Raw genomic sequence first — 27371 nt, 5'->3', positions numbered from 1 at the left:
AGCTAGGATGTAGGCTGCTTATGGAAGCAGTTTTGAGAGGCAATTCTTCTCCCAGGATATTCCTAGATTGGTGGTGGAGTCACAGAAGGGAGTAAGGTAGACACTCTTTGCAAAGATTTCCCTCCTCCATGCATGAAAGTGATGGTCTTTTTATACAACTACACAAACCCAGACTCCACCAAAATATAACTGACAGGAAAATTAGGGAGGAGAGAAATGATGCAGATGAGGGAGCAGCACAGTAGAACATTATTTATCTTTTACTAACTCTCCATTAAGAGGTTATGGTCACCAAGGAAGTGTGCAGGTACCCAGAGCCCTCTAGAAAATCCTGATGTGTGACAAGGTTATTGACTGAGAGAGAATGTCAGTCCCGTCAAGTGTTTTGTGAGAAAACCAGATATGCCTTCACTCTGCTCACTCTTTCAGAGGGAAGCAGTGCTGCTTGGAGCTTTGCCAGTTGTGAAGGAACTACATTTTGATATTTTTCAACTTTATGCTCCTCTGCAATTGTATTTTGTAACCAGGGCATAAACTGTTAGTTGTCTTCCCAAGATCCACCACCATCTTCTTCCTTATCAAGAGAAACTGGATTTTTGTGAAAGGCAGTTATATATCCAGCAACAAAACCTACATTTCTCAGACAATCTTGCAGACAGCAGTAGCCAATGGGATGAAGGCAAAAGTTACTGGGGTGCTGAGGAAGCTCTTTAAAAGGAAGTGGATTTGAACTGGCATGGCTTGTTTTCTCTGTGGGCTCCCTCCTTCTTGTGGGGAGCTGCAGGGACCATCTTGGAACCTGGAGGAAGAAGCCAAGGGAACCTCAGCAGCCACCTTAATTAAGCCTGACACCCGTGAGCTGCTGAATCCAACACCAGCAGCTGCCTGCCTCTAACCTCCTTGTTCTGTGAGAAAAGAACAAAACCTCTAGTTTATTTAAGCCACTGTTCAGTCCAAAACTTCCTATTCGATTATCAAGATAACAATTCATCTTGATTCCCAATAGGAAAGTGTGATTTTCATCTGAAAGGAAAAGACATCTTGCTTGTAGAATCTGTACCTATTCAATAAATTCAAGTAACTTCAGAGTCACATTAATAAAACAAGAGACACATACAAAGGTTTTAACTCGAACCCACCCACGTCTTCAGGATCTGTCTATACAGACCAAGAATGGCAGAAATGTTCAGGCTCATTATATAAAGTGGCTACTATTAAGGAAAATAAGGCAGATTTTTTAACCTTAATCCATCAGAAAGCTTTTCTGCATGCCTATTAGGTTCTGATTACTGGGTTTAAATGCCCTTCTGATAATCCAGCTTCCTATATGGGAAGATGCTTGTGACTCAGACACTTAATCAGATCATTATTAACCCATAACATTATTTATTTTGTGTAGATAAAATAAAAAATGGAGGACTGAGAAATTTATTTCACTGATTCAAACAAGAAAAGAACTACATCAAAGATTTACAACTCAATTCTTAACCTTCCATTGTATGTGACACAGACACCTGACAGTGACATTCTAGTGATCCTAAAGTTTTAATTGTGGATTTAGCTTAAATATGCACAAATACCTCAGAGTAGCTGTCAAAATTAAAAGCAAACTACAGCACGGTGTAGATACCTTATGTATTACATTAATATCTTCAGTATTCTCAAAGTCTCTAGATTAGTAAGTGTGACTTACAAAAAAACAAATATTTCCCACTATTCTAAATGGTTTAACCATTTACAATCTTCAACATTTTGGCCATTTAAAATTTAACTCTATTGCACTAATTTTGAAACTATAGACAAATTGGAAATATGGAATGTCAAACTAAAAATAGAGTATTTCATATTTTGTACTCACCTAGTTCCAAGCTTCCACCCCTGCAAGTGAACCAAAAACAAATCCTGGCACCTTGCCATTCCCAGAAAAGCCAGTGCATGGCACACTCTGGGTAAATTTTCTCTCTTATTCTGTAGAATCACACCAGATGGCATCAGTTCTGCATCTACAGCTGTGCCCTAAAATTGAAGTTCAGACATAGGAATCTACTTTATTAGACATTTTAGATTTTGCAGGTGTGAATGTGATGTCATTCTCATTCAACTTAAAATGGTTGTCTTGCCAAGTAGAACTGTAGATCCATTGCACTTATAAGTTTGGAAATTAGTGCAACAACCAAGATTGTCCCGATAAGATCTGAAGTCATTTTGAACAGCTGAAATTTAGAAACGATGAAATAATAACATTTGAAATAGAATACAAATATTACATAACAGAATTATGGCTCATTTCCTTATAATGTAAGAAATTCAGGTCAGTTTCTAACATTGCTGAAGAATCACTAAAAACCTTTTTATTGAAAATAAAACATAGGAATCTTCTATAATCAAGTTGCACTTATATAATAAGCAGTTACTTTAAATGTTCTTGACTTTTCAAGTGCTTTAATGTCTAGCTCATAGTTAAACAGTCTTTAAAAACAGACATGGTACATAGCGATTGTCAGAACAGGGGGTAGTCAGGGGATGGAGTAGCCAACATGTAGAAGCCTGGAACCTAGACCATTGTGGGTGTCAGAGTACTTGACCTAAGCCAAGAAGGCATAAAGGTAGCCAAAAATGTGAGTTTGAAAGTAGTTCTAATTTGGGAGATTGGTCTATGTCAGATCTTGGGGAAATGATGATTGAATAAGTAAATAGCAAAAGATAGCTCATCTACAGGTGTCAAAGTTTCAAAAGCAGAGTCTCCAACAAAGCAAGGGCAGGACAGGAGATCAACAGCAGCAAGATCTAAGAGCAAATGTGAGTTACCTTAATTCCCAGAGCTTAGAGTCAGTTCCAAGCAGAGGTTGAGTAATAGGAATAAATATTCATTGTGGGCTAGATAAATGGGAACTTAGTCATTAATGAATTTGATTACAAGGAGGTTATAAAATGGCGTTGGACACAAGTTAGAAAGGCACCCCTCCTTTCTTAGAAACCTAAGTCAGTAGAACCAGCTGAGAGACTGGATTAATACTGAGATGGCAGCAAACTACTCACCCTGACTTCTCGATAGTCTCCTGTCTAGGAAGAATCATGGGCAGGTTAAACTTCTGGATACCAGTGGTGCTGCTAGGAAGATTAAAGGATTACAAACTCAAGAAGCCAAGCATGTAGTTAAAATAATTTGCATTCTGGTTATTCTGAAGTGTGAAATGATTGTTTTCAATCCTTACAAACAACTATAATTGCTAATTAATTACTCCCACGCTCATCTTCAATGTCCATATTAACCATACAACCCTTTAACTAAATGCCCCTGCAGAGATACCAACCAATTAGAGAACTATTGTTCAAAGCACAATACAGAATCACTGCAGTTGATTCGGGGAATTCAAACTGGGAATTCAAATCGAGTCTTGCCATAACTCTGAAAAAGAGGTGAGAGTTTGTTCATACTATAATAACTAAAGTAAACCACTTATTTCATTAAGAACAGGTCTATCTGGGGAAAGTGAAATAGAAAATGTAGGAAATTATTGATGTCTTGAGCCAAAATTATTCACCTGAGACTGTTTTTCCTTTGAAGCATTAAAATAATTGTCTTACACTTCACTTTAATATTACTAACTTAGGGAAAGTTTACTATTTCATGGTTTTTAGCCTCTCTATGGTCTGTCTTTGTGTCTAAAATTAGTATTTACAATACTACAGTTATGACTTAGCTTATCCCACACTAACATGACTAAACCCAAATCTTCCCTTACTGAAGACCATGTATATCTGCATCACATATTTCACCCCAAGAATCCTTGCACTGTCTTTCAAAAGAGCAGAATGATTATTAAAATTGCCAACACTCCTGACATGTCATTTAAATTTCTACAATCCTCTACTGAGACACTGATTCTTGCAATGAGTTAGGAGTCAGTTTGGTTTTGTGGTTCTGGTAGAAGCTCACCAGTTTTGAGTGGGAGAGAGTCCTTTCATTCCTTGTCCCCATTTCCCCCGTCCTGAACCTACACTTTTTTAGGCCCAGGATCTTTAGAAGTTTAGTCATAACTAAGGCCAACGTGAAGCCATGTGTCATTCCCAACTTACCATTTGCAGAAAGCTTCCCTCTCCTGCTGTTCCAGCCTTCTCTTGGCAGGCCCAAACTGTCATTGAAGCTGTGGTCCTCTATGCACCAGTCAAGGGCAGAGGCTCTAGGCTCTAGAAAGAGAGACAACATAAATCTAGGGAAAAGCTTCTGAAGGACGAAGTTATTATTTCCCAAACTAACATTACCAAGAGGGTACTTAGGGCATACTGGTACTCGAGTTTGCTCCTGCCCGCCCATCTTTTACAAAAGCTCTAGTAATTTAACCGGAAACCACAGACCCGCTTCCTCGTCCTTTTCCCTGTTTCCCTACACTATGCAAACAGTACCTCTCTTAGCCGGCCCTCCATGCCATCACCCAAAAGTTCACATACCGGCTAACCCTAAGGCATCTGCCAAATAACTCTCACTGTAGCGTTCATCCTCCGCTGTCCCAGATTCAAAACCCACCCTGCACAGCAATCCGCAGGCACTAACAGTGGTTGGTGGCTAGAATATGAGTAAGGATCACTAGGAGGAAGGGATTCCTCCCTCCAAATGGACCACTAAACCTTCTCTCCCCCGCCCCCAACCCCAGCACCACCAGATGAACTCCATTTACCATCTCCCAAAGAGCAAAAATATGTAAAGTAATATTTAAAATACTTCAAGGGCGCCCTGTTTCCTCATGCCAGCCGTCCCAAATCCCACACACTCTTTCTCAAAAATGTGGATATTCAGGTTAACCTTCAATTTTGTTCGAAAGTGGCTGAACTGAATTGTCTGAATAATTTAGTTTTCCACTCTTTGGGTATAACTAAAATGCAGTTGGATTGAGAAGAGCTTGCAGATGTCCAAACTCATTCAGGCTCCAAAGGGCGAATTCTCTTTTCGCCATTTCTCCCAGCCCTGGAACAGCTTGGGGTCCTTCCCGAAGAGCTCAGCCCAGAAATACATACATCCACCGCCCCTGCCACCCTAACGCCCTGGCAGCCCCGGGCCTCCCACAGGAGCGGAGACTCACGCCGGAACGGACCCTTCAGAGCCGCCGAGACCCGCACCTGGAAGCTGGGAGGCCGCGAGGACGGAGAATCCAGGCGGAGACCCAGCCCAGCGCCCGCGCAGCTCGGTGCCCTCCCGCCAGTGCCCGCACTCGGGTCACACCGCTTGCTCTCGAGAGAAGCCCCAAGGCTCGCGGTGCACCGAGAGGCGCCCGGGCTGGAGCGCTCCGGCCGTGTTGGCCACGGAGTTCTTCAGCTGCTTGATGACCACGAAGAGCAGGAGGAAAAGTAAGAAGAGCAGGAAGAAGAAGAGCGCCAGGTAGAGCAGCAAGTTGAGTTCCCACTCCATGCTGGAGACGCCGGCGCTCGCTGGCAGTGCGCGCTCCGCGCGGGCTGCAGCTGGAGGGCGAGCGCGCCGCCCGCACACCCACCTCCCCGCACTCCCGCCCCGAGCGAGGGCGCCCCGCTTTGGGCGCCGACTCCGGGGTCCGTGTTCGGCCTCCCCCGCCTCCGAGGAAACGCGCCAAGGAGCTGAGGAAATCCGGCGCCGACTCTCCCAGCTGGCACCAGAGCCTTCCGCTTCGCCGAGATCCTCTCCCCTGCTCTTGAGGACGCGAGCGACTTCCCCAGGAGCGAACTTCCGCGGGCAGGGACGCCGGGAGCAGAGGTAACAGCAGCTCAGTCTCCCGGAGGAGATCGGGACTGGTGTTTTGTAAATGATTTAAAAGTTCCACCACCAACATCCAGTAGGGTCCCTAGCCCAGTCCCTTCCCAAATAATTTATTTCGTTGTATCCCTCCGTTCCTGCTTTCCGAAACGGCAGGGGATGCCGTGGCCCAGAGACCCAAAAGATTGAAAGGTGACAGTGAAGATAGGGTCTGAAAGGCTATGAGATGATTTCGTGCTATGAAATGCCTGAGTGAATTCCACTACGAGCTGTCTTGCTCTTCAGAGTAACAGAAACATTCAGTGTTGAGTGTACTTTTCTATGGACAACAGGTCATTTGGAAAGGCATTAAGAATAAAATGTATTTCAGAAGTTATATAGTACAAAGCTTTCAAATATTGGCCTCAAATTCAATGTCGTTGGTGAAAAGGGGAAAACAAATTTACTCAAAGTGTTTCTTGAGTCCCTCATGCCTTATCTCTCTGGTTGACGTGACCCAAAACCCATATTGTACAGCTTTGAAAGCAATTCAGTGTATCTATTACTGCTTAACAAATTACCCCCAAATTTAGTGGCTTCAAACAACATAAACATTGATCATCTCTCACAGTTTCTGTGGGTCTGAAATGTGGGAGCACCGGCTGGGTGATTCACATGCAGCTCCGTTCAGGTGTCAGCCAGGTCTGCCCTCAGCTGAAGGCTTGCCTGGAGGTGGAAGATTCATTTCCAGAGAGGCTCACTCACTGGCTGCCAGGTAGGGCTGGTTGTTGGTGGAAGGCCTCAGTTCCCTTCCATGGGTGTTTCCAACACAGCTGCCAGCTTCCCCGAGAACAGGTGATAAAGGAAAACAAAGCAGAGGCTGCAGTGCTCTTTACCACTAGCTTCAGAAGTCACATGCCATCACTTCTGCTTTATCCTACTGGTCACACACGTCAGCCCTATTCAGTGTAGGAGTCCAAGGACATGAATATCAAGGAGTAAGAATCACTGGGGCCCATCTTGGAGTCGGCTATGACAGCTGCTAATACAGCCAGTTACCATTGCCCATTTGTGGGCCCAACTTAATTTTATTCTTTATTTATGAAGATACGGAACTGCCTCCTGGACTGAATTCTGGGGAGGAGGCCTTACAGCATCCTGTCATCCCTGGAGGATCCACTTATTACAACCCCTGTCATCCGCTTACAACCCCTGTCATCCATGGAGCATCCACTTATTACAATCTGTAATTACACTTATTACAATCAGCTCCTGTCATCCCTGGAGCAGCCACTTATTACAATTACAGATTGTAATAAGTGGCTGCTCCAGGGATGACAGGGGTTCAAAGAGACAGGGTGGTATGAAAACAGTCTGAACTGGAAGTCTCATGGACCTGATTCTAGTGTCAGCTCCACCTGTCAGGGGTCACTTTTGCTCGGTGATTCTCAGTCCCCTCATCTGTAACATGTCTTGCTTCTCTTTCCCTTGAATTTGTTTTGAGGCTCAAAAATGAGTAAATGTTAAATAAAACGTGTTTTGCTATATAAATGTCAGATACTGTTGTTACTTTATTACCAAGGGTCCCCAGTGTTACAAGCTACTGTACGAAATTTCCAGGGCCTGGGCCTCTCCATCCAAACATCTTCCTGCATAAGCATAAATAATCTTTCTTTCATTTTCTCTTTGTCTCTCTCTGTCAATAACATTATATTGATCCACTTCATAGGCAATGGTATGCTGGAGCTGGCTCGTAATGACTCACAGGAGCTGATTGTTAAATTTTGTAAACCAATTGTTAAATTCCAGCTATTATTAAAAATTAAATTATAGAAATTACATTTCTGTTAACAACAAAGGTAATTAATACCTTTTAAATTGACATTAAAAGCAAAAACCATGATTGCCTTTGCACCAACCTCAGTACTACATTTCACTATTGTCTGTGCACTTGAGGTTGTTTGCATCCGTTGTTAGCTGTGTGGTAAAGATGCTGCATAGTGGTATGTTACTGCATATCTCTTCCCAGCTGTGTTAAGTGCTGTCATGTTGGTAGCTTGAAATTAGCCATGATGAGTGGGTTCTCCCTGAGAAAATGGACAAATGCTACAAATCAGGACCAGGGAGGCAGTTGTTAGATTAACCAGCACAACACTGCTCGTGGGGCTATTGAGAGAAATTTGAAGTCACAAATTTAGCAAAGATTTGTGATTTTTTTTTTGACTGCCCAGAATCCACACACCTCCACTCTAAGCACCACATGTTCCTACGGATGGAATTCTCCATTTTATGTAATCTTGGCAAGAAGACAGATCCCAGTGCCTACTTTCCCTTGCCACCTCCTGTTATGGAAACCAAGGGGATCAGATATATCTTTTACCCACTCCTGATACAGTGTGGGGAGGAGGGCAGGAAGAGCTATGCCTGAAACTTAGCCAAATATCCTTGCCTCCAGGACTCTGAATCTTGGGAGCTGTCAGAACAGGAGGAATGTTTGGAAGTCAGATGCATCCCAGTTGCACAGGCACTCTGAGCGCCAGAACAGTCCCAAGAGTGACCTAGGCGTGCCTTCTGCTACCTGCTGCCACAGCATCCTCAACTCCCAGCCCAGACTGGGCACTCCTGCTTTCTTTCCATTCTGTAATCTTCCACTGGCTTTCCAGGAAATCTTATTGCTGCGAGGCAGAGTGGTTAGCGCCAGTTTGCAAGGGAGAATGCTGAAATCTTATTGCTGCAAAGCAGAGTGGTTAGCACCAGTTTGCAAGGGAGAATGCTGAAATCTTATTGCTGTGAGGCACAGTGGTTAGCGCCAGTTTGCAAGGGAGAATGCTGAAATCTTATTGCTGTGAGGCACAGTGGTTAGCGCCAGTTTGCAAGGGAGAATGCTGACTAATTAAGAAAGCATTGCTTAAGTATTTTGCACATGTTAAGCACTCTTAATTAACAAGTTGTTTGGTAGGAAAGGCATATGATTTGGCACATTACCATCCAGATATCCAAGCTATCAAAGGATGAAAATTGAAGCATGGAGAGGTTAAGTGACCTGCTGAAGACCACACAGCTGGCACTGGCAAGTGGCAGGAGAGGGATGTAAACCCAGGAAGTTTGGCTCCAGAGCGTGCACTCCCAACCCTCATGATTGTACTGCCTCACAGCGAAAAGTATTCTTACTTTTTTTTTTTTCTTTTGAGGCAGAGTCTCACTCTGTCACCCAGGCTAGAGGGCAGTGGTGCGATCTCAGTTCACTGCAGCCTCGACTTCTTGGGTTCAGGCAATTCTCCCACCTCAGCCTCCTGAGTAGAAGGGATTACAGGTGCATATCACCATGCCCGGCTAGTTTTTGTATTTTTAGTAGAGATGAGGTTTCACCTTGTTGGCCAGGCTGGTCTCAAACTCCTGATCTCGGGTGATCCACCCACCTCAGCCACCCAAAGTGCAGGGATTACAGGTGTGAGCCACTGCGCCCTGCTGGGGAAAATATACTTTCATGTGCATGACCATCAAATTAATCACCATATTTTTTTCTTTTGAGCGTCAGACTAAAAAGAAACACGTTTCAAGAGACATATGCCTTCTGCATCTCAGCTCCTACTTTTGAAATCTTGAAGGTCAGAACTTCAAATGAGCCAGTGTTTGTCTGCAGAATGCTGGGGAAAAGGCCAAGGGATGAAGGTTTTATTTTGCAAAGTTCAAACCCATGTCAGCCTTTCTAACCATAACTATTTAGATGATCCATTTATCTGAGCAGCTTAAATGGATTTACAAGTATTAATTAATAAACTCTTATATTCACTCTCCATATAATTTGTACTTAAAAAATATTGCTGCTATGAAAAATAGCATACTACATTTAGCAGATGCTCCCAATGGTTTTCAGCCTCTGGTCATATTTATGTACCTCACGAGGCTCTGGACTTCAGTTTATATTGTATAAATGACTCCATATGAATAAAGCAGAATCTTTCTCTTCCTAAAGATGCACATTACTGGAAATTCATAGAAAGAAAACCCAAGCATTTTAAAAAGCAGAAAGGATACTCATTATAGATAAGAGCATAGCTGCTTCCAGCAACTAAAAGATGCACAAATGGGTAGGTGGAAGGAGCTGTCACTACAATCACATACCACTGCCCACAGTGTGGACCCCACATACGCTCCCACGTACAGCATGCCTCGTCCCCCACTCAGAGTTAGACTTCATGCATGTTTCATCTTCTCGGTCTCCTTTCCGTGGGTCTCAAAACAACTAGATGTTATCCCAGGGCTGCCCAAGGTCTTAGTCTATGGACCTCTATGGCACGTGGCAAGATGAGGGTTCCCCTTCCCCATTTCCTGCCTTGTTCCTCTTCGCTCTTGCCACTTACAGGAAGCAGGTCTTTGATCATAACAAGCATCAGAGGTATTTATGAGAAACGATTAATACCAAGAACAGAAGGGTTTATGTGTCTTGTAAATGTGTTTCTCTAAATTGTCTAAACTCCTAAGAAGACACCCAGAAAGGGCTGTAAAAATCTACTGACACAATCCTACCTGGACTTGCCTGTTGTGGGCACCTGGAGGATGGAAGCAGCTTCCCCAGAAGGGTAGGAGAAGAGTGAGAGACAAGAGAAAAAGATTTCCAGACACCTTTCTAAGGTTGACTCAACTTGACCTGACATGAACCCCTCCAGAAAACAAAGAAATGTTTTGTAACATGTTCTGGACTTGAAACGTGTTGTTAACCTAACCAGTAAGTCAGGTTCTTAAGTAACAGCACACCTTCCCACGTGCTGCAGGCCATAAAAATTGAGTGATCCATAGATGATTTTTGCTTAGATGGGATCTCCTTAGAGCATATGCTGGAGATGACGTCCATACTCCAGGGAAACTTCCAGGCCCTAGGACACTGTCCTGGCTAGTTAGGACCTGAATCAGCCCCAGTGATCTTGGTGACTCCAATGGCCCAGAAATATCCAGCCACACCATCCATGCCTCTGTGACACTCCACCTCCCTTCCTTCTACCCCCATATGCAAAAATGCCACCATGTTCATTTCTGTGAAGGAGATAGATACAAACTGGGCCTCCCTGAAATTGCTCCTGTTTACACTCTTTATCACCCCTACAACCCTCTAGATCAGAATTAGAAAGGCTAAGAGAATGTTCACTGCTGTAGGAGAACAGAAAAGTGAATTGTTGTACCTGAGGGAGTGGTGTGAAGTGAATCAGCCTTTGCTGTAATACCCCATGATAGGATTTACTCTTTATACCTTCACCTCTTCCCAGATCCGATCCTCAAATGAATGACTTCAGTAGTTATACACTGCATATAAAATGAGATGCTCTTCAGGAAATAAGTAAAATTTATATGATAAGCTATTTAAATTTCACATAGCCATTTAGGAATTCCAGCGAGAAGGAAGTAAGGAAGTGTGGGAGGATGGGAGGGAGGGAGGAAAGACAAAGAGAAGAAATCTAATGAAGAAATTTATTTGAGGGGTATGTGAGAAATTGTCCTATGTGGGTATGCCTTGAAATCCAGAATTCACCACTAAGAATAGTTCTATGAAAAATACTCTGGATTCTGTCCTTGATTTAGAATGTCTTTAAACACAACAGGAGATACACTGAGTCTATTCAATATTGGAAAAGAAAAATATTAAGTGACAGATTATAATTGCAGCCAAATGTTCTACCTTCAATTTGAATTCTGCAGTAAATTATCAGGAACCTTGAAAACAGTCGATGTGACTGTGGCCGACCCTGGACTCGATCAATACTATGTTATGTAGCAAAATAAAGAATCTGAGAATTATCGAGCAATGTATCTTTTGTTCAGCATAACTTTGATGGCAGTGAAGAAACTGTTGCTGATGACGACAGGTCTGCAAGCTCCTGCATGAGTTGATGATGACCAGGAGCAATGAGTTTGCACACACACACAACACAAAAATTGGACAGTACCGAGGGGGAAAAGAATCAATCAAAGTAGATTTTGTCCGTAACTCCTACATCCTTAGCGAAACACCAGCTTGTGAGATTTAACCACCTTAACACCTAGGGCTTGCACTCCCAGACCTGGTGACCCAAGCTGCCTTCCAGACATGTGCAGGTAGACACTGTTTCACAGACTGGCAGCAAACACAGCCCTAGGTACTCTACCTTATACTACACCATATATTGTTGTGCTGCAAGTGGCAACAAGGTATTTTGAAACCTATGGACTTGGACATGTATTCTGACTTCATCTCTTGCTCTCTGAGTGACGTTGGATATCTTTGGTCACCTATCAAGTGCCTCATCCCTCTTTCTTCTTTATTAATAGAATCCTGACTTTATTTAGGTATCTACCTCTTCCCCATGCATCCCATGTGACTTAAAGGAAACTGTCCCAGGGAAGTGGGTCCAGATAGGATATCTACCTCTTCCCCATGCATCCCATGTGACTTAAAGGAAACTGTCCCAGGGAAGTGGGTCCAGAATGGTCTAAAATTCATTCAGGGAATATGAAAACTATTTTTTGTCCAGAAGGGCACACATGATGTAAATTGATCTAATCTAATTGAAGTATCTCAGTCAGTGTCCAACAAAGAAAACAAAACCACTGTAAGTATCTAAAGTAGGGGAATTTAATACTGGTTAAACTAGCAAAATTAGTTACAAGGCTGTTGAATGGTAAGAGGGGTAAAAAGGAGACAGTAAGTTTACCACAAGATTGTAGCTCTCCTGGACTAGAGGAGTAAAGAGGAAAATGGGATTACACAGAGTCCGTGAGCACTGTGTCAGGAAAGCCCCTGCAGTGTCCATGGCTGCCACTGCCAGTGGAGAAGTCAAATCTCCCAGCTAGATCCAAGGACTGGGCTCACCAGCTACCTCCCAAGACACCACCAGAAGCCAGGAAACAAAGAAATCTTCTCCCTTCCTCTCATCTTCCAACCTCCTGGCAGTGCCTCCCATTATGACGTTATCTAATAGGAAGCTGGGTAGCAAGATAGTCTAGGCTCTCAGCAAGATGGTCGAGAGGAGAGAAGGGTAAGAACGAAGCTGAAATACAGCAGGCACTACCCAGCACAGGAAGTACACGTGATCCACACACTGGGGAGAGGGTCCTCTCTCATGCATGTCAAAGATAAATAAATAAGAATGGCAGCCCAGTTTCTGGTGGCACCCACCTTATGTCCATGGGGAGAACCAGTCACAGGATGCAGCTGACTTGAGAAATGGCACAGCAGAGAGCACCTGCTTCCCTGATGGCACTAATGGGCCAGTAAATCCATCATCTTGAAGGCTTGCCTCCCTCTGGGCATTCTATTTTGTACAAAAACACATTTCATTTTTGTTTAGGCTGGCTTGAGTTTATTATGAACTGCTAGAGGTACCCTAAGATACATTCAAAAACCTCAGTTTCCTTATCTGTCAAATGGGGCTAATAGCATAATAATGACATTTGCTTGAATAACAGTGTTGTAACTGTTAAATGGAATAATGCATGTAAAGCACCTGGCATTTAGTAGGCACCTAACAAATGGTGGTTTGTATTATTATTATTGTTACTATCATTGTTAATGGAGTTAACAATATTTCTGTGTTGCCATGTAAATATAGCTTAATAATAAATGTGGTCAGCCACAGACTGCCAGCCCTCCATCCCTGCCACATACAGCTTGCCATGCTGAGGCCTACACACCACCATCCACCACGCAGCCTCCACCTCCCTTTGGTCTTCCTTGTAAGAACACTGGAGCCACCACCAAGACCTGGAGACTGGATCAGTCTGGAGTTCTTCACCTCCCACGGCTCTACTTTCCATACCTCGCTATGGAAGCGGTAGGATGATGTGGAATGGAACCATGCTGAGAAACTGGTAAAACAGTAGAACCAGTAAGGTGGCCTAATCTTCAGATCATCAGGAAACCAGACCATAAGAATTAGGAGAGTAAGCTGAGTACAAAGGAATACGTTTACATGTTTTAAAAAGTGTTGAGTCTTTACTGAAATTATCTAAATAGGCCACTGAAATTACCCAAATTACAACAACCCTGGGTTGTGTGACTTTCTTGAGAATCATTACCTGAATAAGCAGGTGTGAGCAGCTTGCACAAAGTGGTGGCCATGGAATCTGGCATGTGGAGCATCTCTTTGACAAGGCTTGAGTTGCCATCCTAGGCTTGAGGCTGGCAACTCATGTCCATGGGGTTGACTTTCTGTGGTCACCAATATACTACACACATCTTTGGGTTATCTTCACTCTTCCCATAGACCGTACCAAACCATCTACCTGTTTTTCCCTTCAATATTTGTATCATTCTTTTCAATAAAGTAAGTTGCTAGCAGAAAAATAAGGAAGGAATGAAACCCTAGCCCCAAACTCTTTGAGGGGATGGATTTGAAGTTTCCTCTTGTCTCCACCTTGGACCAGCCCAATGATTAAACCTCGTTTGACCAAGAGGGGTGGCTCATACCTGTAATCCCAGCACATAGGGAGGCTGAGGCAGGTGGATCCCTTGAGATCAGGAGTTCAAACCCAGCCTGGCCAACATGGTGAAACTTTGTCTCTACTAAAAATACAAAAAATTAGCCAGGCGCGGTGGCGCATGCCTGTAATCCCAGTTACTTGGAGGCTGAGGCACGTTAATCGCTTGAACCCGGGAGGCGGAGGCTGCAGTAAACTGAGATCACGTCACTACACTCCAGCCTGGGTGACAGAGCAAGACTTCGTTTCCAAAAAAAAAAAGGACAAAGGAAGGAAGTTAGTTCCCAAATGATTCTGATAATCAATCAATGTGGGAATCACTATTCTAGTTCAACTTCTTTACACTGCAGATAAAGACCTTGAAACCTAATGAGAATAAGTGACATACCCAAAGTAGACACAGAGGAAGTACAAAAGTGAAAACTGCAAGTCGGGTTGACTGTCGGGTAGTTTTGTTCTTTCCACCAGACTATATTGAGAATTTCTTTCTTCTCTCTTTTTTTTTTTTTTGAGATGGAGTCTTGCTGTGTTGCCCAGGCTGAAGTGGAGTACAGTAGTGCAATCTTGGCTCACTGCACCCTCTGCCTCCTGGGTTCAAGCAATTATCATGCCTCAGCCTCCCTAGTAGCTGAGATTACAGGCATGCACCACCACGCCCAGCTAACTTTTGTCTTTTCTTTTGCTTTTGCTTTCTTTTTAAAAGACTGAGTCTCACTCTTGTCCACCAGGCTGGAGTGCAATGGTGTGATCTTGGCTCACTGCAACCTCCGCCTCCCAGGTTCAAGTGATTCTCCTGCCTCAGACTCCCAAGTAGCTGGGATTACAGGTGCCTGCCACCACACTTGGCTAATTTTTAGTAGAGACGGGGTATCACCATGTTGGCCAGGCTGGTCTCAAACTTCTGACCTCAGGTGATCCGCCCGCCTTGGCCTCCCAAAGTGCTGGGATTACAGGCATGAGCCTCTGCACCAGGCCCTTTCTTCTCTTTTTAACTATGCAGCAGTTTTCCTAGAGTTAGATTTGTTTTCAAAATGGTAATTTTGTCTCTGGATTAGAATTAATTAAAACCCACATCGAACTTTTTAAAAATTATCAATTCACAATATAATAGACTACAATGTTTTATCTAAGAGAGCTCAAAGAAAAAATTCTTCAAAAAAGGCAATTATAATTTTTCAATAAAAAATAATACATATTTTTTTAATTTAATGTAAATAATGTGTCTTACCACAGTACCTGGAAGTTCTGCAAATGAATCACTCACTTGAAAGGTTTTGAATATGAAGATAACCTTCTCCTCTCTGTGTTAGATTCTCTCCATGTGCCTTTCTGGTACACCCTCCACCATGCTGTGTGTTCCATTAGCTCATATTGATCACCCCTTGCCCTGTACCTTCTGTTAGGCTTTCTCCAAGGGAGGCACCATTGGAAAATGGACAGAGAGAGAGATTGTGGTATTTATTCCCTGGCCCTCCCTGCTAAGCTGGAGGTTAATCATAGCTGACTCCCTCCACTAGAATCCTCAGTATCCAGTAGCTGCTGATCTCACCAGGTTTCAGGACCCACCTTCTCCCTTTGCCTCTTTGAGATTATGGATGGTAACAGTTTCCCACTGTTGCTGTCATCCCTTCATTACCAACTGCTGTGGACTAATTGTTTACTATAGTCTGAATGTGTCTCCTCCAAAATTCAAATATTGACAATGTGAGAGTATTAAGGGGTGAGGACTTTAAGAAGTGATTAGGTCATGAAGCCTCTTCCCCCATGAATGGAATTAAGGCTCTTACAAAAGAGGCTTCTTGCAGCATTCATTTGGCTAGCTTGCCCTTCCACCTTCCATCCTGTGAGGGTACCGCGTGCCTCCGCATAGTAGGATGCAGCCCTCACCAGGCAACCAAAGCTGCAGCACCTTGATCTTGGACTTTCCAGCCTCCAAGTGAGAAATAAATTTATCTTCTTTATAAATTATCAGTCTCAGATATGTTGTGCTAGCAGCACAAAACAAACTAAGATAATATTTGTGTCCCCCTGCCCCAGTTCATATGTTAAATCCTAATTCTGGAAGCGTAGGAGGTGGAACATTTGATAAGTGATTAGGTCATGAGGGCAGCACCCTCGTGAATGGGATGAGTGCTCTTAAAAAGAGACCAGAGAGAGCTCCCTCACTCCTTCTGACATGTGAGGACACAGTGAGAAGACTGCCATCTAGGAACCAGGAAGTGGGCTCTCGCCAGACATGTAATCTGAGGGCACCTTGACCTTGTACTCCCCAGCCTCCAGGACTGTGAGAAGTAAGTTCTTGTTTAAGCCACCCAGTCTATGCAACTTTTGGTACAGAAGCCCAAACAGAGTAAGACACCATCTCTTTGATCATCCCTTTAGAGGATGCCTGTCTCTTGGCAGGCCCCTGAGTGATACTCCACCCAGGTATTTCTCTTCTGCCTCTGCATCCCTTGAGGGATGGCATTCTAGATGGCTCCACTGTGGATTAGCTGTGTGTCTTCAGGAAAATTGTTTAACCTTTCTGACACTAAAGTTCATCAATAGTAAAAATAAAACATTGCAGGATTGTTTTAAGAATCAAATGAGATACTTATGTGAAAGCATTTTATAATGATAATCTACTACATTAGAGGTAAAACAAATGATTGATGTTTGTTTTTAATTTTATTAATTTTTACATATAGAAGTACATTGTTGAAACTCCCTATTTCAAAAAAAATCAATATATCAGGGGACTGAAAGAGAAGCTATTTTATGTACAAATGCCTGTGCAGTAAACTGACGAACTAATATGACTCCATCCCTACTGTCTGGTAAAACAACCTCACAGCTTTTTCTGTGGAAATTGTGAATCTGCTTGTGTGATGACCTTGATAGAGGGAGTGTTTACATCATCCAGGAACTCTGCTGAAATATTTGGAAACATTATAATCCTTTTGATTTGCATCTAGATAAATGTTTCTTGTAGATAGCATTTTTTTCTTTTCTTTTTCTTTCTGAACATGATAAAATACACTTAACATAAAATTTACCTTCCTACTTCCTTTTAAGTCTATAGACAGTGGTATTACATATAATCTCATTCTCATGCAACTGTCACCACCATCCATAGCCAGAATTTTTTCATCTTGCAAAACTGACTCAATACCCATTAAACAACTGCCCATTTCCTCCTTCCTCCAGCCCTGGCAACAGCCATTCTACTTTCTGTCTTTATGAATTTTACTACTCTAGGTACCTCATATAAGTGGAATCAGTCATTTTCTTTTCTGTGACTGGCTTATTTCACTTAGCATAATGTCCTCAAGGTTCATTCATGTTGTAGCATATGTCTGAATCTCTTTCCTTTTTAAGGCCGAATAATATTCTGTGATGGTTAATTTTATGTGTCAATTGGACTAGGCCATAGGGTGCCCAGACATTAAGTCAAACATTATTCCAGGTGTGTCAGTGAGAGTGTTTCAGGAGGACATTCACATTCTCCTATTGGTTCTGTTTCTCTGGAGAGCTCTGACTAATACATATTCCATTATATGCATATATCACTTCTGTAGATGTATTTTATTTTGATTAAAACTGTAGTTTCACCATAGGATCTAAAACATTAATCTGTTTTAGTCATAAGTTATAGGAAAGCATACACATATCCTCCTGGACTATTTCCTGTAGAGTTTAAGTATGCTTAACATAAAAAGCCACAATGCTGTTTTGCATATATGAATAATATTTCGACTTGGTTTTCTATATTTAGAGAGGCCAGTTCCACAGTGGCTAGAGTATAGGCTTGGTATGATTGCCTTTGTAATATGTCATATTAGAAGGCCCATTGTTAGGAATATCAATTGTAATTTACAGCAGAAATACTTGGTGAGAGATTCTAAGGCCTCTAGTTGAAAATATATCTGGAAATTCATTTTGTTATCCCCATAATAACCCAGCTGTCAAATGACTGCCTACCCAAGCCTCCCTCTGGCTTTTGTGTCAGCCATCTGGAAGCCACTGTGAATCTATCCAAGGAACCTTCTAACCCTCCCCTCTGAAATCATTCCCGACTAGAAGCTGCTGGCTTGGAGAGAGAGATCTTTTCATCACTTTATTCTTATATGCTGTGTTGTAGCTTAGTGGCTCTGAACACCTAAACACCAAGATGATCAGCATCATAGAGATGGCCAACTTGAAGGCATTTTTTTTCAAGAATTCAAAAGCTATGTTTATAAATTCAGCAACAGGAAATTGTCTTATCTTTTTTATATATATAACCTGTGAATTATTATAAAGAGTATGTTCTGGGTGTTTGTGAAACTCACGTTATTTGAACACTAATACTGTCTTGAGGCTTTCTTCTGCTCCATCACAGATAGTGTTGGTTGAACTAAGTGATGCTATTATAGTCATTACTCAACAATGAAAAAGAGGCCTTGTGACATCCAAAGAAAATACATATTCCTTGTCACTGATACACATCTGGCTCTTGTGTGTGGCCCCTCATAATCATGACCTCTTCAGGTTCTGTATGGCGGAGCTGGTGGGCTATGATTTTCACTATACATCACCAAGAATTACGTGTCTCCACCCACCCCAGCTGTGGTTGAACCGTTTCTCACCTACAAGAAGAAATGAACACACAACTCATTATAAAAGCTCAGCACCTGCTACTTACATATTTTCCACATTTAATGTTTTCATCTATCTGTGGATCTTGTCAGATGAAAAAGTCTTTTGCAAGAGGAAAACAGCTATATATCAGTTTCATCATTTTGCTGATGCCTTACTTATATTTACTGGTATGACTTTTCCTCCTACTCGAAATTTCTTCAGATTGTCTGGTTTGTGGAAAGAGTATCAGTTGAAAGCCTCAGAGGCCTGGATTCTCACCATCCCCTGCCAGCGTAAGCCATACAACATCGCACATCTCTTTAACTTCTCTGTGCTTCTGTTCTTCAAATTGGGGGATTAAACATAATTATCTCCATATCCCTTCTAGTTCCAAAATTTAAGTGGCTTATCATTTTTACTGCCAAAACCAGGGATGGTGGAAGAGAGAGATTATTGGAGTGAGCTGCTGCCAGCTGCCAGGATGACAGAGTAGGCGGGGAACCCAGAGTGCCTTCTTTCAGGGGAGTCATTGGCTCCAGGAAGGGCCTCTGACACATTTGCAGAAGACGTTCCTTCACCACTACGGCTCACTGCTCCTTCCAGCCACGACATTGTTCCTTTTATTAATACATTAAGTAAGTTGGGGATTCACGTGTCACCTACATATCAGCCACCTTTTCACTATGTGCAAACCACAAAGCAGGACTCAGCACATGTTGTTTCCCTCCGGGAGAAAAATCACTGCACAAAGCTCGACTGAACAATGTAGAGAGCACCTGGAATTGCCTCCTTTTAATAACCTTTCTTTCCCAGCAAATTGCCACGTCTCCCTCCTTTCCTTTCCTTGTTATGCAGGAAACCTGGGTGCCAACCTGAGCTAACTTCCACCTGTAGGTTTATCCAATTGCCTTCTCAATAAAATTGTCTCTGCTCCCGAGGAATTCTCCTACTAGCTGAGAAGAAGATATTTTTCCCCTGAGTATTAAATATACCTCTTCAACTTCTCTGATCCAGCCCAAACCATTTGCAAGTAGAAAAGGATGTGAAAGAAAGAAAGCTATGTTGATAAGACCTCCCAGTTATGCTTCTGAGGACAGGGCTTCATGCGCTGTGGCATGCAGTTTTCAGTCTCTTTCAGATTATTTATTATGATAAATAAAAATTCATTTGTACAGGCTGAAGAATGAAACTGTCACCATCTCTACCACCCTAAGAAAAAGGCTTCTCTTAGTCTTGATTTAATTTTGAACAAAAATTGGTCTTATCTTACAAATTCCTTATTAAATACTAAAGAGTATTAGGCCGGGCTCGGTGGCTCATGCCTGTAATCCCAGCACTTTGGGAAGCTGAGGTGGGCAGATCAGGAGGTCAGGAGTTTGAGACCAACCTGGCCAACATAGCGAAACCTTGTCTCTACTAAAAATACAAAACAATTAGTTGAGTGTGGTGGTGGGCGCCTGTAATTCCAGCTACTCAGGAGGCTGAGGCAGGAGAATCTCTTGAACCTGGGAGGTGGAGGTTGCAGTGAGCTGAGATCGCGCCATTGCACTCCAGCCCGGGTGGCAGTGCGAGACTCTGTCTCAAAAAATAAATAAATAAATACTAAGGCGTGCTAATAGAACTTTTGTTATCAAGCAGCTGACAATCCATTATTTTATATCTTCTTTAACATAATAATAATTATTTCACAACAGTCTTTTTTTTTTTCTCTTGAGACCAAGTTTCACTCTTGTTGCCCAGGCTGGAGTGCAGTGGCAAGATCTCGGCTCACTGCAACCTCCATCTCCTGGGTTTAAGTGAGTCTCCTGCCTCAGCTTCCCAAGTAGCTGGGATTATAGGCACCCGCCACCACACTAAGCTAATTTTTGTATTTTTGGTAGGGACGGGGTTTCACCATTTTGGCCAGGCTGGTCTCGAACTCCTGACCTCAGGTAATCCGCCCATCTTGGCCTCCCAAAGTGCTGGGGTTACAGGTATTAGCCATGGCCCCTGGCCTCACTACAGTCTTATAAAGCTATTATATTTGGTATGCTATTTGATATTTATGCATTTCTATAGAGATTTGCAGATTTACTCTGCCAATGTGACATTTGCTTCCAGCTTCAACACAAGCAGAAAGCTAATGTAAGGAATGACTATTTTGTCTACCATCCTTTGATAAACTATTGATGGTAAGAATTGCCAAATAATTCATACATAATAGTAATGTGTTTCTGTTCTATGAGCTGTGATTTTTTTAATACTATAAAATTAAATTGTGAAATAAGCTTTGTAGAGATGTCAAAATTATACTCTCTTAGTGAAATATATAAGGGATGAAATAATATTATGTCCTTTCACTGAACTGTTAAATAAAGACAGTCATCTTTTTCTAAAGGAAATATACAGATTGTTTAAATCTATTACTGCAGATTCAACTTTGTCAAAATTTAACAGTTATTAATCTGGTATGTCTAGCCTTTTTAAAAGGTGCATTGTGAAAAACATTGTTTCACAGTCAAGTGTGGTGACTTAGTCCCTGGGCTCTGGAGCGAGCTGCCTAAATTAATCAGTCTTGGCTTTCCTCCTAACTAGTATGTGAGTTCAACACTTGGTGACTCAGTTGCCTCATCTATAAAATAGAGGTAATAATATGAGAGCATCATTGGGTTGTTGTGAAGATTAAATAGTTTAATACATGTAAAATGCTTAGAACATTGTCAAGAACGTAATAAGCACTCAATAAAGGTTAACTATTATTCTTATTGTTAACATGTAACAAATCAGGATATTAACACACCAATGTCAGTGCCAATCTGTGAGCACTCTTGTGACGACAGAAACCAGCTGTATGCTTCATTGCCCTCCTCACTAATCACTTTCACCATTCTCCAGCTATTGCTTCTGCTGGTAGGTGGTATGCTTATAGGGTTTTTTTAGCTTTTTTTTTTTTTTTTTTTTTTTGAGACAAGAGTTTCACTCTTGTTGCCCAGGCTGGAGTGCAATGGCATGACCTTGGCTCACTGAAACCTCCACCTCCCAAGTTAAGGTGATTCATCTGCCTCAACTTCCTGAGTAGCCGGGATTACAGATGTCTAACACCACACTTGGCTAATTTTTGTATTTTTAGTAGAGACCGAGTTTCACCATGTTGGCCAGGCTGGTCTCAAACTCCTAAACCTCAGCCTCCCAAAGTGCTGGGATTACAGGCGTGAGCTACCACACCTGGCCTAAACTTTTATATATACATCTATCTATAGGGAAATATGGGCATATATTTTTAGAGACAGGGTCTCATTACATTGCCTAGGCTAGCCTCTAACTCCTGGGTTCAAGCGATTTTCCTGTCTCAGCCTCCTGAATAGCTGGGACTATAGGCATGCACCAGGGTCCCTGGTTATTTTTTATGTTTAAATTTTTGATGCATCCAGAATTTAATTTTTGATAAGGTGTAGAGATCCATCTTTTTTTTCCCATTTGACTACCCAGTTCTCCAATAATCACTTATTTGTGAATAATCCGTCTATTCTACCACATTTTCCTTGTTCATTCACTCTCTACAACCTTAGACCAAAAGTCTTCAAACTAGATTTCAGATATACCTGAGGGTATATGAAGACTTTCTAAAGGGCACATGAAGGTCGGACACAATGGCTCGTGCCTGTAATCCCAGCACTTTGGGAGGATAAGCTAGGAGGATTTCTTGAGCCCAGGAGTTCAAGAGCAGCTGGAGCAGTACAGTGAGACTCCTCTCTTCTGTACAAACAAATCAAAATAAATGAATAAATAAAAGCACATGAACATAGTTAATTTTATGACTGTGTCTAGATACTCAACTTCCACATACATACTTTTTGCTAAAATCATTTGTCTAAGAAGATATCTGTCACCAAGGATACCCCTGCCTCTCTTTTTTCCTCTCTCTCACCTTTATTTCTCAGAACAGTTTTAGGTATACAACAAAAATGAGCAGAAAGTACAGGGTTTTCTCATATACCGTCCCCTCTCTGCACACACAGCCTACCTGTCAACAGATCACTATCACTGTCCCCAACCAGAGCTGCACAATTGTCTCCACCAGTGAACCTGCATGGGTACGTCATCACCCAGAGTTCATAGTTCACATCAGGGTTCATTCCTGGTGTTGTATACTCTATGGGTTTGGACAAGTGTATAATAACAGGTATCCACCATTACAGGGTCACACAGAATAGTTTCACTGCTCTAAAAATCCTCTGTGCTCCACCTATTCATTCCTGCCTCTCTCCCAATGTCTGACAACCAGTGATCTTTTCACTGTTTCAATAGTTTTGCCTTTTCCAGGATGTCATATAATTGGAGTTATACAGTATGCAGTCTTTGTAGATTGGCTTCTTTCACTTAGCAATAGGTCAAGGATCTGTTTTCATAGTCTGCTTTCCAGATTTTTTTTTCCCACCTTAACAATCTCTTACTGACTCCTAACTTATCCTAACTACTATCACACATTGCCAAATCAAGAGGAAATCCAGCAATTCCTTTGATCAAGGCACCATAATACATCCTCTCCTATACCCCCATTAAGAGATAGGTTTCCAATAAATTTTACTTTTTAGATGACCAGAAACAAGCTCTTTCTCACTGCACAGCTTCAGTGGCTCTCTCCCTACTCCATCAGCTTCTAGTCAATGTCAGCCTCATTGAGCTCCAACTACTTTCTTTTTCTAAGACAGTCATCCCACCTCTAGGAAACCTCTAGGAAGGTGCTCCCTGTCTCCTCTCTGTGCCCCGGGCTTCCATAAGTAGGATCCTGAGCCTACATAGCCCTCTCGATGACAGTTCGAGCGATTCTGTGTGCTTTGCTGCTGTCTCTTTGATATAAGAATTCCCAATAAACCTTGCTTACTGCTCCCTCTGTGTATCATCCAGGGGGATTGTACCAACTAATAGTCATGTAAGAATGGTTTACCAAAATTTATAATGTATGCTGTTTTAATCAAATGTATGTTACTAGTATTTAGAATGACAAGTAAATCCAAAATAAATGGTTTTATACATAGGGTCACAGGACATATATTTTATATGAAGAATAGTAAAATTACCAATTGAAAATGTTCAATATAAATATATTACTTTAGGTTAAATGTCTACAAGAGATGTAGAATAGAAATGGAAGTTGAGAGAGAAAAAGGATGATGTGAAGTTTCTGACTGTTGGAGAGGAGCTTGTTTATTAATGTTTTAAATGGATGGCGGTGATGGGTTCCAAATTACTGTGGTATTTGTATTTCCACTGGAGAGTGATAGAAACGTTTCATTTTAAACTATAAATATTTGCAATGTGCCATAAACAACATCCTTTGCTACTGTTTAAATTTATGATGAAATATTTTCAATGTCAATTTTAAATATTTGAGAGGATATCCCATTTTTCAGGAAGCTTTTAGAAGGACTGATTTTTAAAGAATCCTAAAACATATCCTAGGCTGTATTGTTTCCTAGATTCCAATTCCAGTACTTTGAGAGGGCAAGGGAGGAGGATTGTTTGAGGTCAGGAGTTAGAGACCAACCTAGGCAATATAATGAGATCCCATTTCTATCGGAAAAAAAAACAACAAAAAACTTAGCCGAATGTGGTAATGTGCCTATAGTCTCAGCTACTCAGGAGGCTAAGATGAGAGGATCACTTAAGTCCAGGAGTTCGAGGCTGCATTTAGCTATGAGCATACCACTGCACTCTAAGCTGGGCAACAAAGTGAGATCCTGTTTCTAAAAATAAATAAATAATAATAATAACACTTATTTGTAGACCAATTAACAGGGCACTTTTACATACATTATCTAATTTGATCCCAACTACAATCTTCAATTCAGAACAAGGTGGTTTCTGCAAAGTACACAAATTCAATTCCAACTATGTGAAGAGACATGGGTAGAACTTCCTGAATTGTTTCCAAAGATGAGCATAGTCTAAGCCCAAAGAGTTATTTGGCATTATTTTCCAATTCAATAATGTCAGTATTCTTCATTCAAATATATTTGGTTCTTATGGTACAAAAGGTTTTTTTAAAATATAAGAGTGATAGGGGATTGGTTTTATTGTTACATCATTAAAAATTTAGATCTGGAAAGCATGTTAATAAAACTATGTCAAGAAAAGTCAAATCACTTGTCCAAGGTAGTGGCAGAACACAAGCTGGAAACTGGGAAACTCTGATTCTCTGTTAAAAAATCTATCATTTCAGAAAGAATTGGCTGGGCGAGTTGGCTCATGCCTATAATTCCAGCACTTTGGGAGGCCGAGTTGGGCAGATAACCTAAGGTCAGGAGTTTGAGACCAGCCTGACCAACATGGTGAAACCCCGTCTTTAAAAAATAAAAATAAGAAAGCATTTATTTTAACTTGGACACATGGATGGACACTTTCTCTTTTTAAAAACAGATTTATTGAAATATAATTTACATACACTTCTTCAATTATATATATTATTATATACTAATATATAATTTAAGTATGCACCTTTAAAGTATACAATTCAGTGGTTTTTGATATATTACAGACTTGTGCAACCATCATCATAATCTAATTTTAGAACATTTCATCATTCCCCAAAGAAACCTTGGAACCACTGTCAGCCACTTTCCATTTCCCTTTCTCCTTACCATCTCCTTCCTTCCTCAGTTCTATGATACCACTAATCTACTTTCCATCTCTAGATTCTTCTTTTTCGGATGTTTTATATCAATGAGAGCATACACTATGTGGTTTTTCTTGACTGGCTTCTTTCACTTAGCATAACGTTTCTGAGGTTCATCCATATTGTGGCATGTAACATGTATCAATAAAAAATTCCTCTTTATTGTTAAATAACATACCATTTAATGGTTATAGTACATTTTGTCTATTTTTTCTCTAGCTGATGGACATTTAGATCATTTCTACTTTTTGGCCATTGTGAATATTTCTTTGAACATTTGTGTACAAGTGTTTATGTAAGCATGTTTTCATTTCTCTTGGGTAGATATGTAGGAGCAGACTTGCTGGATCATACGTTTAACTCTGTTAATGCATGTAACTCTATGTTTAACATTATGAGGAACTGCCAAACTGTCTTCCAAAGTGGTTGTACCATTTCACCTTCCCACCAGCAATGAGCAGGGGTCCCAATTTCTCCACATCCTCACCAACAGTTTTTATGTCTGTCTTTGATATTATAGCCAACCTAGTGGGTTTGAAGAGTAGATTAACTTAATCCAGATTCACCAAATAGTTGTGGAACTCCCCACTTTATGTCACCTAATAGATTCAAAACAAAAACCACAAACTTTCATTAACATACAGAGTTACCTAGTAAATCAACAAAAGGTTTCTAAAATCTGATTGCAAGTGTACTGTGTTAGGCACTAAAGAAATAAAAAACACTTAACATTAACTCTGTATTGTTGACAGTTAACTCTATATTGTCCATATTAACTCTGTATTGTCCAGAGTTCACCCTTTATGCCTTAGATAGAATGCCAATTAATAAAAGATGAATCCTGTTATAGATTGAATATGTTCCCCCCAAAGCTCATATGTTAAAACCCTATACTCTAATGTGATGGCATTTGCAGGTGGGACCTTTGGGAAGGTAATTAGGTTTAGATAATGTCATGAGGGTGGGGACCCCATCTTTCTCTCTCTGCCATGTGAGGACACATCAAGAAGGCAGCCATCTGCAAGCAAGAAGTGAGCCCTCGCCAGAACTCGACCATGCCAGCACCCTGATCGCAGACTCCCAGCCTCCAGAACTGCGAGAAATAAACGTTCATCATCGAAGCCATTCAGTCTATGGTATTTTGTTATAGCAGCCCCAGCTAACTAATGCGTAATGCACATCGTCATCTTTAAGGAATCCTTAAGGAATTTTTATTTTCTGATTGGGAAGAGACTAAATGTAATAAAACAGAGCACAATATGGAAATTAGCTACAGAATTTGATATCATATGTATCAAAGTGATACAAATAAGCAGAAGGAGGTGAGATTTGTAGCAAGAGCTGAGATCAACATTTATTAGGTATTTTCCTAGCTAGGAAACTGTTTGGCTTTTGGGGGACCCATTGCTTGTTTTTAGGCTGCTAGAAAAGGATGATAAGTGGGTGGATGGGTAGAATAAAAGGGCAAAAGGAAGAAACAATGCCCACAAATATGGAGGCAATAGACCGAATATCAGTATTTCCTGTCTCCAGGAGGTCATTCATTCATATTTAGATTCTTATTTTCACAGGATCATGTCTGGTAAATTGGACTATTACTCTGCTTTGGCAAGCCTGGTGCATTCCAGGGATGCCACAAACATGCCTTCCTGATAGTCGTGGAGCGCTTTTCTGGTCCAGAAATCACAGGAGAGCCTTGTGGCTCTAGCAAGTCGTTTCCCTATTGTTCCAAGACTGTGCTGTTGCAGAGATGCTGGCAGCCCTGCATCCCTCTCTGACCCTGTGTAGAGTCATAGCAAGCCCACAAAGCCCATCATGGCATTTTAAGAACTGTGTCTCACACACAGCTCCTCAAGCAAGCCCTCAACTTACCTTATTTGTAGGTAGCTCACTTAATACAGATGGTGTCACCCCCAGAACAGCCACTGACACATCACATATCTTAGGGCATCTTCTTTGTTG

At 41.5% G+C, this 27371-nt stretch overlaps 1 protein-coding gene across 2 annotated transcripts; it reads right to left on the bottom strand.

Annotated features, from left to right (window-relative positions):
- Positions 1–1927: 1927 nt before the first annotated feature.
- SMIM43 (small integral membrane protein 43) lies at positions 1928–27371 on the bottom strand. 2 transcript variants are annotated; one of them, XR_010345386.1, is made up of 4 exons: positions 27282–27371; positions 4081–4191; positions 3040–3111; positions 1928–2016 (listed from the first exon to the last, which is right to left on the bottom strand). XR_010345386.1 is itself a non-coding variant. In XM_021666318.2 (4 exons), the coding sequence occupies exon 1, from the start codon at positions 5405–5407 to the stop codon at positions 5216–5218; it is 192 nt and encodes a 63-aa protein (XP_021521993.2). In that variant the 3' UTR covers positions 1928–2016; positions 3040–3111; positions 4081–4191; positions 5119–5215. The 2 variants fall into 2 exon arrangements, 1 of the variants encoding a protein (XP_021521993.2); XM_021666318.2 differs by lacking the exon at positions 27282–27371 and adding an exon at positions 5119–5407.

This window comes from Aotus nancymaae, unplaced genomic scaffold (genome assembly GCF_030222135.1).
Source record: "Aotus nancymaae isolate 86718 unplaced genomic scaffold, 86718_ANA_hifiasm-v0.15.2.pri h1tg000033l, whole genome shotgun sequence".
Taxonomy (NCBI): domain Eukaryota; kingdom Metazoa; phylum Chordata; class Mammalia; order Primates; family Aotidae; genus Aotus; species Aotus nancymaae.
Note: the sequence above shows the minus strand (reverse complement) of the source record. Positions and strands in the feature narration are given on the sequence as shown.

Excerpts from the sequence above, each read along its gene's own strand:
- SMIM43 (XM_021666318.2), bottom strand. The coding sequence starts at position 5,407 with ATGGAGTGGGAACTCAACTTGCTGCTCTACCTGGCGCTCTTCTTCTTC.